We start from the raw sequence: 13,144 nt of genomic DNA, 5'->3' as shown, positions 1-13,144 counted from the left end.
GCCACTGCACTCCAGTCTGGGCGACAGAGCGAGCCTCCGTCTCAAAAAAAAAAAAAAAGAGTCAAAAAGTTAATAAAAAAGTAAAAGTTCTGGGGGGCAGCCCCCGCCCGGCCAGCCGCCCCATCCGGGAGGGAGGTGAGGGGCAGCCCCCGCCCGGCCAGCCGCCCCATCCGGGAGGGAGGTGGGGGGCAGCCCCCGCCCGGCCAGCCGCCCCATCCAGGAGGGAGGTGGGGGGCAGCCCCCGCCCGGCCAGCCGCCCCGTCCGGGAGGTGGGGGACGCCTCTGCCCGGCCGCCCCGTCTGGGAAGTGAGGAGCCCCTCTGCCCGGCCGCCACCCCGTCTGGGAGGTATACCCAACAGCTCATTGTGAACAGGCCATGATGACGATGGCGGTTTTGTCGAATAGAAAAGGGGGAAATGTGGGGAAAAGAGAGAGAAATCAGATTGTTGCTGTGTCTGTGTAGAGGGAAGTAGACGTAGGAGACTCCATTTTGTTCTGTACTAAGAAAAATTCTTCTGCCTTGGGATGCTGTTAATCTATAACCTTACCCCAACCCCATGCTCTCTGAAACATGTGCTGTGTCCACTCAGGGTTAAATGGATTAAGGGCGGTGCAAGATGTGCTTTGTTGAACAGATGCTTGAAGGCAGCATGCTAGTTAAGAGTCATCACCACTCCCTAATCTCAAGTACCCACGGACACAAACACTGCGGAAGGCCGCAGGGTCCTCTGCCTAGGAAAACCAGAGACCCTTGTTCACTTGTTTATCTGCTGACCTTCCCTCCACTATTGTCCTATGACCCTGCCAAAACCCCTCTCCGAGAAACACCCAAGAATGATCAATAAATACTAAAAAAAAAGAAAAAAAAAGTAAAAGTTCATAAAATCGCTAAGAAAGTTACAGTAAGATAATGTTAATTTATTACTGAAGAAAGAACAAGTTTGCTCAGGAGTTCGAGACCAGCCTGGGCAACATAGCAAGACTTTGTCTTTACCAAAAATAAAAAAAAATTAGCTGGGTGCTTTGGTGCACACCTGTAGTCCCACGTATTCCAAAGGCTAAGGTGAGAGGATCGCTTGATTCCAGGAAATTGAGACTGCAGTGAGCTATGATCACACTACTGTACTCCAGCCTGGGTGATAGATTCTGTCCCCACCCCCCCAAAAAGAAAAAACATTTAAATAAATTTAGTGTAGCTTAAGTATTTATAGTCTACAATAGTGTGCAGTAATGTCCTAGGCCTTCACATTCACTATCACTGATTCAACTGATTTATTCCAAGTACCTTCCAGTCCTGCAAGCTCCATTTATGTTAAGTCCCCTCTACAGGTGTACCATTTTTTATCTTCTATGCCTATTCCTACTGTACCTTTTCTTTTCTTCCTTTTTTTTTTTGAGACAGAGTCTCGCTCTGTCACCCAGACTGGAGTGCAGTGACACAATTGATCTCAGCTCACTGCAACCTCCGCCTCCTGGGTTCAAGCGATTCTCCTGCCTCAGCCTTCCCAGTAGCTAGGACTACAGGCACAAGCCACCACACCCAGCTAATTTTTTTATTTTTAGTAGAGATGGGGTTTTACCATGTTGGCCAGGCTGATCTCAAACTCCTAACCTTAAGTGATCTGCCCACCTCAGCCTCTCAAAGTGCTGGGATTACAGATGTGAGCCACTGCATCCAGCCTTTTTCTATGTTTAGATTTTTCAGATACACAAATACTTAACATTTTGTTACAGTTGCCTACAGTATTCAGTACAGTAACATGCTGTACAGGTTTTTGCATCCTATCTACCACCTCTGTGATCACACAATGACAAAATTGCCTAATGACACATTTCTCAGAATGTATTCCTGTTGTTAAGCAACACATGACTGTACTAATATTATCCCCACTCTACATAGGACAGAACTGAGTGTCAGAAGAACTAGGTAATTTGCCCATTGTGATAACACTAGAATTCAACTTCAGTTCTACTGTTGTTCTTAACTACGATATTTCTAGAGAAGGGCTGGGTACGGTAGCTCACACCTGTAATCCCAGCACTTTGGGAGGCCAAGGCGGGCGGATCACAAGGTCAGGAGATCGAGACCATCCTGGCTAACATGGTGAAACCCCGTCTCTACTGAAAATACAAAAAGTTAGCCGGGCGTGGTGGCACGCGCCTGTAGTCCCAGCTACTCAGGAGGCTGAGGCAGGAGAATCTCTTGAACCCGGGAGGCGGAGGAGGTTGCAGTGAGCTGAGATCGCGCCACTGCACTCCAGCCTGGCAGAGCGAGACTCCATCTCAAAAAAAAAAAAAAATTTTCTAGAGAAGTCATTTTTGTGCCTCAGCTTTCTTAACTGTAAAATGAAAATTGTAATACTTTTTCTTCTACTTTGTAAGGTTATTGTGAGTATCAAATGAAATCAGGATGTGAATATGCTTTGTTTACTGTAAGGCATTGCTACCAGCATAATTCACAAAGGATATTTTTTCTTATAATTAACCAAAACATAAACCTCATTGCTCAGAGATTCTGAAGTCCACAAGTGCTCAGAATGTTGAAATGCTTCTTTGCCATGGCTCTGGCAATACAGTAACAGAATGAAGCTTTTAATACACAAAACAAACTAACCAACAAAACAGATAACTGACTGAGTCTTGGGGAAATTACTGAGAATACCTCTAGTTGAGTGTTGTGTAAATGACTAAATACTTCAAGGCAGGAGCATTTAGGAAGACCAATAAAAACCGGAGTGGGGGTTGTGGGAAGGAAGGGTAGAGATTAAAAGAAAGCTATGAGAAGGTTTAGGAAGAGCTAATGGATTGAGATTCCTTTTTTGCCTTGTCTTCATTGCCCCATGCTCTCTGGTATGCCTTGCTTTTATAAGAAGCTGTGGTTCAAGAGCAGAGGATCTGCTTATAGGTAGTTCATTTATTCATACTTACTTCTTACTCAGTAGACACTGAAACATTTACTCTGTAAGCATAGGGGATAAGGCATGGTTCTAACCTGGTGGTTTTCTTTGTTTTTGTTTGTTATAGAGTCTCACTCTGTTGCCCAGGCTGGAGTGCAGTGGCGCGATCTTGGCTCACTGCAACCTCCGCCTCCCGGTTCAAGCAATTCTCCTGCCTCAGCCTCCCGAGCAGCTGAGATTACAGGCATCCACCACCATGCCCAGCTAATTTTTGTATTTTTAGTAGAGATGGGGTTTCACCATGTTGGCCAGGCTGGTCTTGAACTCCCGACCTCAAGCAATCCACCCATCTCAGCCTCCCAAAGTGATGGGATTACAGGTGTGAGCCACTGCATCCGGCTGTTTTTTTTGTTTTGTTTTGTTTTGACGGAATTTTACTCTTGTTGCCCAGGCTGGAGTGCAATGGTGCAAACAAGGGGAGAATCGCTTGAATATTTAACTTTTTTTTTTTTTTGAGATGGAGTCTCACTCTGTCGCCTAGGCTGGAGTGCAGTGGCACTCGATCTCGGCTCACTGCAACCTCCACCTCCTGGGTTCAAGCAATTCTCCTGCCTCAGCCTCCTGAATAGCAACTACAGGCGCGTGCCACCACGCCCAGCTAATTTTTTGTATTTTTTTTAGTAGAGACGGGGTTTCACTGTGTTAGCCAGGATGGTCTCGACCTCGTGATCCACCCGCCTTGGCCCCCCAAAGCGTTGGGATTACAGGTGTGAGCCACCGCACCTGGCGAATATTTAACTCTTTAAGTTATGACCTGTGTGGTCTAGTCTTAGTGCAGTGTCATAATCCATGGAACACAATCCTGCAACCAAAAAGTCATTTTGAAATAACTCAGAGTCTTTATTTGCATTTCTTGAAACATCATGAAGTAGAATAGAGTTCACAGATACACCAAGCAGAATTATTAACCCTTTCTGTATCCCCCAAACCCAGCATAGTCCCTGATATTTACCTATTAGAAGAACAAAAAGGAGAATGAGTTCAAATTAGGAGAGTGATAAAGGGACTTCCCCAGTTTCTGAAAAATTGTGCCAATTTACACTCCGACCAGCAGTATTTGAGAGGACCAATCTGGGCAAACTTTACTTGAAAAATTCACATTTATCAGGTTTATATCATGTCCCAAAAAAACACTATATTAACCAAAAAAATAAAGATCGGCCACTGTTTTTTTTTTTTTTTTTGCGGCTGGAATTCTTTTTCCTATTTGCTATAGAATATATTTTCAGCCATTGCTCAGGGACTGTGTCACTCTGCTTGCTGTACTTGAGGTAATTACAGGGCTTCATTATCTCTTCTGACCATAATTAACAGATCTGGGTTAAATCTGGGATTTATTTTTGGAGTTTTTTTTTTTTTGGCGGGTAAGGTCTTAACTCCCCCCTCCATCCTTTCCCTCCATCTGAGAGGCTTTATGGGTAAGACAAAGGGCATGATATTTGGCATTGAAGATTGGTTCAAGGTCCAGTTCTGCCACATTCTAAATATATGAACTTGGGTACATTATTATTTCTGAGTTCCAGCATCCTCATATACAAAATGGTATCTAGTATAGAAGTTCTACAAGAAAGTTGTGAGGGGTAAATGATACAATGTGTGTAAGAAATGTGTTGTATGAATGTTGATCAGTCTTTCAAAGAACACTTGCCTGTCTACTAGGGTGCCAGATGTTATACTAGGTTCTGGGTATTAAGAAAAAGTCAGCACTGATTTCCTGTTTGATTCTTTACTACATTTCATCAATTCTTTTCTGCAAAATATTTTTCACTTTTGATTTTTTTTTTTTTGCATTTTCATTGCCTGTACTCTAATCCATAGCATCATCACCTCCTGTCTGGGCCACTGTTAACTAGTTAGTCCCAAGTTGTATTTTGGCATTTATTTCAAAGCCAGACTAATAATTATTCTGTTTGAGAGATGATATGGTGTAGCAGAAAAAGTATGGACTTCATTATTAACAGACCTGGATTTGTATCTTGGCCCCACTTTCTACAGTATGTGACACTGGGAAAGTTCCTTTACCACTCTCTTAATTTGAACTCACTCTTTTTTTTTCTCTCTCTCTCGTAACAGGTAAAAATCAGGGACTGCATGTGGTTCTAGGGATAAAGGAAGGGTTAACAAGTTCCTTCTACTTGAAGAGTTCATGGCTGAGTGGGGTAAACAGATACAGTCATAGATAACCATGGTGTAACATGGAATTGTAAAAGAAAACTAGCTTGGGAATCAGATATGAAGGGCAGTGTATGTAGTGGTAAAAGCACAGATTTAACTCTAGAGTCAGATTGCTTGGGGTCTAATCCTGACTCTACCATTTATTAGCTCTGTAATCTTGAGCAAATTACTTAAACTCTGATAGCCTCAATGTCCTTATCTGTAGAATAGGGATACTGATGGAATTTAATTTATAGAATTCTTATGAGAAATAAATGAAATTATATATGTAAAGCACTTAGCATAGTTAGTAGCATATAGCACATAGCATATATTAGCATATAAGTGCTCTACAATTATAATTATGATATTAGTAGAGTAGTTAAGAACTTAAAAATATAAGCTTTGGCCTCATTCTTGTGTTGAAGTCTGGGTTTAGCAATATATTGGCCATGTGAATATGGGGGAAGATTTAACCTAAGCCTTATTTTCCTCATCTTTAAAATGCAATAATGTAATTGTGCTCGGCTCAGGATGTAGAAATGGAAAGAGATCTGCACCAGGACCTGATACAGAATAAATGCCTTGTAAAAGATAGCTGTCGTGATTTTTATTCTTGCTCTGCCATCTGCTGGCTGTTTTATCTCTGATATGTAAATTAATCTTTCTGAGCCTCAGTTTACTTTTGTTCAAAACAAAGTTGTTTATTGAAGATTGAAAATATTTATGAAGTACATAGATTGGTGGCTGGCACCACACAGTTGTCATTCAGTACACAGTAGCTGTTTTTAATGGTACAATTTAATTTTTCAGGTGCTGAGAATAAAATTAATTCTGCCTTAGAAATTAGGAAAGACATCACAGAAGTAGTGAGCTTTGAATTTTGAAAGATGAGGCTGGCTGGGCATGGTGGCACATGCCTGTAATCCCAGCACTTTGGGAGTCTGAGGCGGGCAGATCACCTGAGTTCAGGAATTCGAGAGTAGCCTGGCCAACATGGTGAAACCCTGTCTCCACTGAAAATCTAAAAATTAGCTGGGCGTCGTGCACGCGCCTGTAATCCCAGTTACTTGGGAGTCTGAGGCAGGAGAATCACTTGAACTGGGAGGTGGAGGTTGCAGTGGGCACAAGAATCACTTGAATGGGGAGGTGGAGGTTGTGGTGAGCCAAGATCACACCACTGCACTCCAGCCTGGGCAACAGAGTGAGCTTCCATCTCAAAAAAAAAAAAAAAAAAAAAAAAAAAAATGGCTGGGCGTGGTTGCTCACGCCTGTAATCCCAGCACTTTGGGAGGCTAAGGCAGGCAGATTGCCTGAGGTCAGGGGTTCAAGACCAGTCTGGCTAACATGGTGAAACCCCGTTTCTACTAAAAATACAAAAAAATTAGTCAAGTGTGGTGCCGCGTGCCTATAATCCCAGGTACTTGGGAGGCTGAGGCAGGAGAATCGCTTGAACCCGGGAGGTGGAGGTTGCAGTGACCCGAGATCGTGCCATTGCATTCCAGCTTGGACAACAAGTGCCAAACTATCTCCAAAAAAATAAACAAAATACATAAATAAAAAAAGAAAGATGAGTGAGATTTTTGCTATAAAAGGACTAACAAAAGCTCTGAGATGTGAAAATATCTGTTACAGTACTTAAGGAACAGTAAGTGCTAGGTTGCTTAAACATGCAGTTTAGTGTATCTGGCAGGTAGCTTGTTTGGGGCAGGGAGAGGGGAACAGTGAGAAAGGCTAGAGAGGAAGATTGGAACTAGCTAGGAAAATGTTTTGAATACCTTGCTAAAGTGTTTATACTTTATAGGTCTCTCTTTTTCCAACTTTTACTTGTAACAACTGAAGAAACTAAACTTGGCTGGGGAATAGAGGAGGGAATTACTTGAAGCCAGTGTTCAAACAGGAATTTCTTGGTGATCTTGTGGGGTTTATTTTTTTTTATTTTTTATTTTTTTGAGATGGAGTTTTGCTCTCGTCACCCAGGCTGGAGTGCAATGGCGCGATCTTGGCTCACCGCAACCTCCGCCTCCCGGGTTGCCACCACGCTTGGCTAATTTTTGTATTTTTATTAGAGACGGGGTTTTGACATGTTGGCCAGGCTTGTCTTGAACTCCTGACCTCAGGTGATCCGCGTGCCTCAGCCTCCCAAACTGCTGGGATTACAGGCATGAGCCACCGTGCCCATCCTTATCAATTTTCAAAATACAGAGTTGATATTTCCCTGGTGTCCTTCAAAGATAACTAGTTGGTTTTTATTTTGTATCATTATGAACTCATGAATTGAACATATTTGAGGTGCAATTCAATGTAGTTTTCAGCCGTTTTCCTGATCTTTGAAATGTGGAGTTTGGATAAGATGACCTCTAACCATCATTAGCATTTTGATGTATTTATTTCTAGTCTTGTGTTTACACTTGTTTAAACTATTTATTTTATTTTAATTTAGTTTTGAGACAGAGTCTTGCTCTGTCACCCAGGCAGTAGAGCAGTGGCACAATGTTGGCTCACTGCAACCTCCGCCTCCGGGGTTCAGGCGATTCTCCTGCCTCAGCCTCCCAAAATGCTGGGCTTACAAGTGTGAGCCACTCTGCCTGGCCCCCAGCAACTATTTTTTTTTTTTTTTTGAGACGGAGTTTCACTCTTGTTACCCAGGCTAGAGTGCAGTGGCGCAATCTCGGCTCACTGCAACCTCTGCCTCCCAGGTTCAAGTGATTCTCCTGCCTCAGCCTGCTGAATAGCTGGGATTACAGGCATGGGCCACCATGCCTGGCTAATTTTTGTATTTTTAGTAGAGACAGAGTTTCACTGTGTTGGTCAGGTTGATCTTGAACTCCTGACCTCAGGTGATCTGCCTGCCTTGGCCTCTCAAAGTGCTGAGATTACAGGTGTGAGCCATCGTGCCTGACTCTGGCAACTATTTTTAATAACAGCTTTATTGAGATATAATTCACATACCATGCATTTCACCTATTAAAGTGTACCCAGTTCAGTGGTTTTTAGTATATGCAGAGTGGTGCAACTATAGCCACAATCAATTTTAGAACATTTTCATCACTCCAAAAAGAAGCCCTGTGCCCACTAGCATTCACTTTCCATTTTCTTCTAACCCACCTTCCCTCTAACCCTAAGCAACCAATAATCTCCTTTCTGTCTCTGTAGATTTACTTCTTCTGAACAGTTCATACAAATGGGATCATACAATATGTGGTTTTTTTGTGACTGGCTTCTTCCACTTAGCATGTTTTCAAGGCTCATTCATGTTGTACAGTACATCAGCATTCCTGTTTTGCTAAGTAGTATTCCATTATGGGGCTGTACTATATTTTGTTTATCCAGTCATCTGGTTTTTGTTGTTTTTGAAATAGAGTCTTGCTCTGTCACCCAGGCTGGAATGCAGTGGTGCCATCACGACTCACTGTAACCTCCCACTTCAGCTCCTGAGTAACTAAGACTACAGATACCTGCTACCACACCCAGCAAATTTTTGTGTTTTTTGTAGAGATGGGGTTTCGCCATGTTGCCCAGGCTGGTCTCAAACTTCTGGGCCCAAGTGATCCTCCCAAAGTACTGGGATTACAATTGTGAGCCATCACGCCCACCCCATCCCACCCTACCCATTTATCAGTTTTGATGGATATATTTGGGTTGTTTCTACTATGATATAGTTAAAAAAAAAAAAAATAGCCAGCGCGGTGGCTCACGCCTGTAATCCCAGCACTTTGGGAGGCCGAGGCGGGCAGATCACTTGAGGTCAGGAGTTTGAGACCAGCCTGGCCAACATGGTGAAACCCCGTCTCTACCAAAAATACAAAAATTAGCTGGGTGTGGTGGCATGTGCCTGTAGTCCCAGCTATTCTGGAGACTGAGGCAGGAGAATCACTGGAACCTGACATGAGGCAGAGGTTGCAGTGAGCCAAGATTACACCACTGCACTCCAGCCTGAGTGACAGAGCAAGACTCCGTCTCAAAAACACACCAAAAAAACCCCCAAAATTTGGTCTTCATACCCTGTTTCTTGCAGGTTAGCTCCCAAACCCCTTGGAAGCTCTGAAGTGAAAAGAGTTTTTGTATGCTAATGAGTTGACTGGTGTCCAGGAGCCCCTAGATAACTTCTTTCTGGGCTGGTTGCCAGAAGGACCAAGGCATGTGTTAGGAAAAACAACATTTTTTCCTTCTTTATACTCCTTTAATTCACACCACTCTCAATATTTTTGATACCAAACCATATAGTAGGAGAAAACAAACTGTTTTCTCCTACTGTACTCTCAACACAGAACACTTCTGTGACCAGATGTGTGGTTTTTTTTTTTTTCCCTATACGGAGCAATTCTCCTATTCTCAGCAGACATCAATTGGGTGCCCTAAAATTTACCTCAGTTCTGACAGTAACCAGCGTTAACAGAGACCTCACAGGTGAGGGGCTCACTTCCACAAGATGGCCTCCCTCAGATGCCAATTCAGGTAGTAGGTCTCTGGATTAACCACAACACCTGTCAGTCTTGGCTACAAATTGGAGGTTCCCACACCTCCCTCCCTGGGTTTGATAATTTGCCAGAGTGCTCACAGAACCCATGAAAAGTTTACTTACTTTAATACAAAGGATATTTTAAAGGATACAAATGAACAGCCAGATGGAAGAGATACATAGGGCAACCTATGGGGGAAGGAGCTTGAAGCTTCCATGCCTTCTCCAGCACACCCTACCCCACCCCTAGCACTTCAATGTGTGCAGCAGCCTGGATACTTTCCAAACCCCATTTTTGGGTGATTTTGTGGATGCATTATTACATATGCATGATTGATTAAATCATTGGCCATTGGTTATTAACAACTTTGAGTCCCTCTCCCCTCCCTGGAAGTTAATGGCAAGTGAAGTGCCTTCCTGAATTCTGTGAGTCGTATTAGCAGATTATCAAACATGAGGCCCTCCTCAGGGGATCTTGGATTCCCACAGTTTATAGTTCATTGGCCAGAAGTACAAGTGGAAATCTGGGACTTGTGACTGGCACCTGCAGTGGGGACAGTGGCCTAAACTGTAGTGCTATGCTAATTCTGGGTAGTTAGTGTCAGAATCGAATTGAATTGTAGGATACCCAGTTGGTGTCAGAACTGGTTGTTGGCGTGGGAAAAGCCCAGAAATTTGGTGTCAGTAGTGTTGTGAGTAAAAACAATTCGGACCATTTTTTTTTTCTTGGGGAGGGGACAGAGTCTCGCTATGTCGCCCAGGCTGGAGTGCAGCAGCATGATCTCAGCTCACTGCAACCTCTGCCTCCTGTGTTCAAGTGATTCTCCTGCTTCAGCCTCCTGAATAGCTGGGATTACAGAAGTGCACCACCACACCCAGCTAATTTTTGTATTTTTAGGAGTGACGGGGTTTCACCAAGTTGGTTAGGCTGGTCTTGAACACCTGACCTCATGATCCACCCACCTCGGCCTCCCAAACTTCTAGGATTACAGGTGTGAGCTGCCGTGCCTGACCTCAGACCACTTTTTAACTATTAGGAACAATGCTTCTGTAAACATTCATATACAAGATTTTGTGTGGACATGTTTTTATTTCTGGGTATATACTTAGGAGTAGAATTGCTGGATCGTATTGGTAACTGTTTAATTTTGTAATAAACTGCTAAGCTGTTTTCCAAGGCAGCTGCAACATTTTTATTTCCACCAGTAATGTATGAGGTTTCCAGTTTTTTCTCCCATCAGCAATTATTGTCCATGGTTGTTCTTCTTCTGGTTGTTGTTGTTGTTGTTCTTTTTTTTTTTTTTTTGATAGAGTCTCGCTCTGTCACCCAGGCTGGCGTGCAATGGCGTGATCTTGGCTTATTGCAATCTCCACCTCCCAGGTTCAAGCAATTCTCCTGCCTCAGCCTTACCCTAGTAGCTGAGATTACAGGTATCTGCCAACATGCCTGGCTAATTTTTTGTGTTTTTTTGTTTTTTTTGAGACAGAGTTTCGCTCTTGTTGCCCAGGTCGGAGTGCAATGGTGTGATCTCGGCTCATCGCAACCTCTGCCTCCCGGGTGCAAGCGATTCTCCTGCCTCAGCCTCCCAAGTAGCTGGGATTACAGGCATGCACCACCACGCCCAGCTAATTTTGTATTTTTAGTAGAGATGGGGTTTCTCCATGTTGGTCAGGCTGGTCTTGAACTCCCGACCGCAGGTGATCCACACGCCTCGGCCTCCCAAAGTGCTGGGATTACAGGTGTAAGCCACTGTGCCTGGTCACTTTTTGTATTTTTACTAGAGACGGGGTTTTACCATGTTGGCCAGGCTGGTCTCGAACTCCTGACCTTAGGTGATCTGTCTGCCTCGGCCTCCCAAGTATTACAGGTGTGAGCCACTGTGCCTGGCCCCCTTTGCCTTTTTTTTTTTCTTTTTTTTGAGATGGAGTCTGGCTCTATTGCCCAGGCTTGAGTGCAGTGGCACCATCCTGCCTCACTGCAACCTCTGCCTCCTGGGTTCAAGCGATTCTCCTGCCTCAGCCTCCCAAGTAGCTGGGACTACAGACACCTACAACCACACCAGCTAATTTTTGTATTTTTAGTAGAGACGAGGCTTCACCATGTTGGCCAGGCTGGTCTCGAACTCCTGACCTCAGGTGATCCACCCACCTTGGCCTCCCAAACTGTTGGGAGGCCACTGCACCTGGCCTACCTTTGACTATTTCTCGGCCTTTTGGCTAAGATCAAGTGTAGTATCTGTTCTTATCAGTTTATTTTACATTTATTTATTTTTTGAGATGGAGTTTCCCTCTCGTCGCCCAGGCTGGAGTGCAATGGCGCAATCTCGGCTGACTGCAACCTCCGCCTCCCGGGTTCAAGCGATTCTCCTGCCTCAGCCTCCCAAGTAGCTGGGGTTATAGGCATGCGCCACCACACCTGGGTAATTTTTGTATTTTTTGTAGAGATGGGGTTTCACCATGTTCCTCAGACTGGTCTCAAACTGCTGGGCTCAGGCAATATTCCTGCCTCAGCCTTTCAGAGTTCTGGCATTGCAGGCATTAGCCACCATGCCCTTTTCACTTTCTTTATGGTGATCTTTGAAGCACAAAAGTTTTTAATTTTTTTGAAGTTTAATAGATATACATTGGTGTCATATCTAAGAAACTTTACTGAACTAAAGCCCGGACTTTTTACACCTATGTTTTCTTCTAAGAGAAACAATCTTAGCTCTTCTATTTAGGACCTTGATCTATTTTGTGGTAATTTTTCTATATGATGTGAGATAGGACTTTGTCTTTATTCTTTTGTATGTTGATGTCCAGTGGTCCCAGCATCATTTGTTGAAAAGCCTATTCTTTTTTTTTTTTTGAGACGGAGTCTTGCTCTGTCGCCCAGGCTGTGGAGTGCAGTGGCATGATCTCGGCTCACTGCAAGCTCCGCCTCCTGTGTTCACGCCATTCTCCTGCCTCAGCCACCAGAGTAGCTGGGGCTACAGGCGCCCGCCACCATGCCTGGCTAATTTTTTTGTATTTTTAGTAGAGATGGGATTTGACCGTGTTAGCCAGGATGGTCTCGATCTCCTGACCTCATGATCCGCCCACCTCGGCCTCCCAAAGTGCTGGGATTACAGGCGGGAGCCACTGCGCCCGGCCAAAAAGCAAGCCCGTTGAATTATCCTGGCATTCTTGTCAATATCAATTGACCACGAATGTAAGAGTTTATTGCTGAACTCTGAATTCTAGTTCATTGATCTATGTGTCTATCCTTATGCTGGTGCCATACAGTTTTGATTACTTTAGTAATCAAAGTCTTTCAACTTTGTTTTTCTTTTCCAAGATCGTTTTGGCTATTCTAGGTGTTGCATTTCCATATGAATCTTAGGATAAGCTTGTCTTTTTTGTTTGTTTTATGAGACGGAGTTTCGCTCTTGTTGCCCAGGCTAGAGTGCAATGGCATAATCTCAGCTCACTGCAACCTCTGCCTCCCAGGTTCAAGCAGTTCTCCTGCCTCAGCCTCCCAAGTAGCTGGGATTACAGGCATGTGCCACCACACCTGGCTAATTTTGTATTAGTGTTTAGTGGAGACAGGGTT

General features: G+C 43.9%; 1 protein-coding gene and 1 pseudogene across 3 annotated transcripts in view; both read left to right on the top strand.

The window, feature by feature from the left end:
- Positions 1-13,144, top strand: part of ZYG11B (zyg-11 family member B, cell cycle regulator) — a 101,875-nt gene that overhangs the window by 16,530 nt on the left and 72,201 nt on the right. The window contains exon 2 of one of the 3 annotated variants that reach the window (XM_054667102.2): positions 11,851-11,993. The exons of 1 other annotated variant lie outside the window; for it this stretch is intronic. In XM_054667102.2, the coding sequence (XP_054523077.1) occupies positions 11,976-11,993 (18 nt within the window). In that variant the 5' untranslated portion in view covers positions 11,851-11,975. The remainder of the gene's footprint in view (positions 1-11,850; positions 11,994-13,144) is intronic. One more of the 3 variants, XM_063817429.1, reaches the window with a different exon arrangement.
- On the top strand, positions 11,771-11,911 carry LOC112206909 (U2 spliceosomal RNA; annotated as a pseudogene).

Source organism: Pan troglodytes, chromosome 1, assembly GCF_028858775.2.
Source record: "Pan troglodytes isolate AG18354 chromosome 1, NHGRI_mPanTro3-v2.0_pri, whole genome shotgun sequence".
NCBI lineage: Eukaryota > Metazoa > Chordata > Mammalia > Primates > Hominidae > Pan > Pan troglodytes.
The sequence above is the reverse complement of the archived record's forward strand: the minus strand, read 5'-3'. Positions and strand labels throughout refer to the sequence as shown.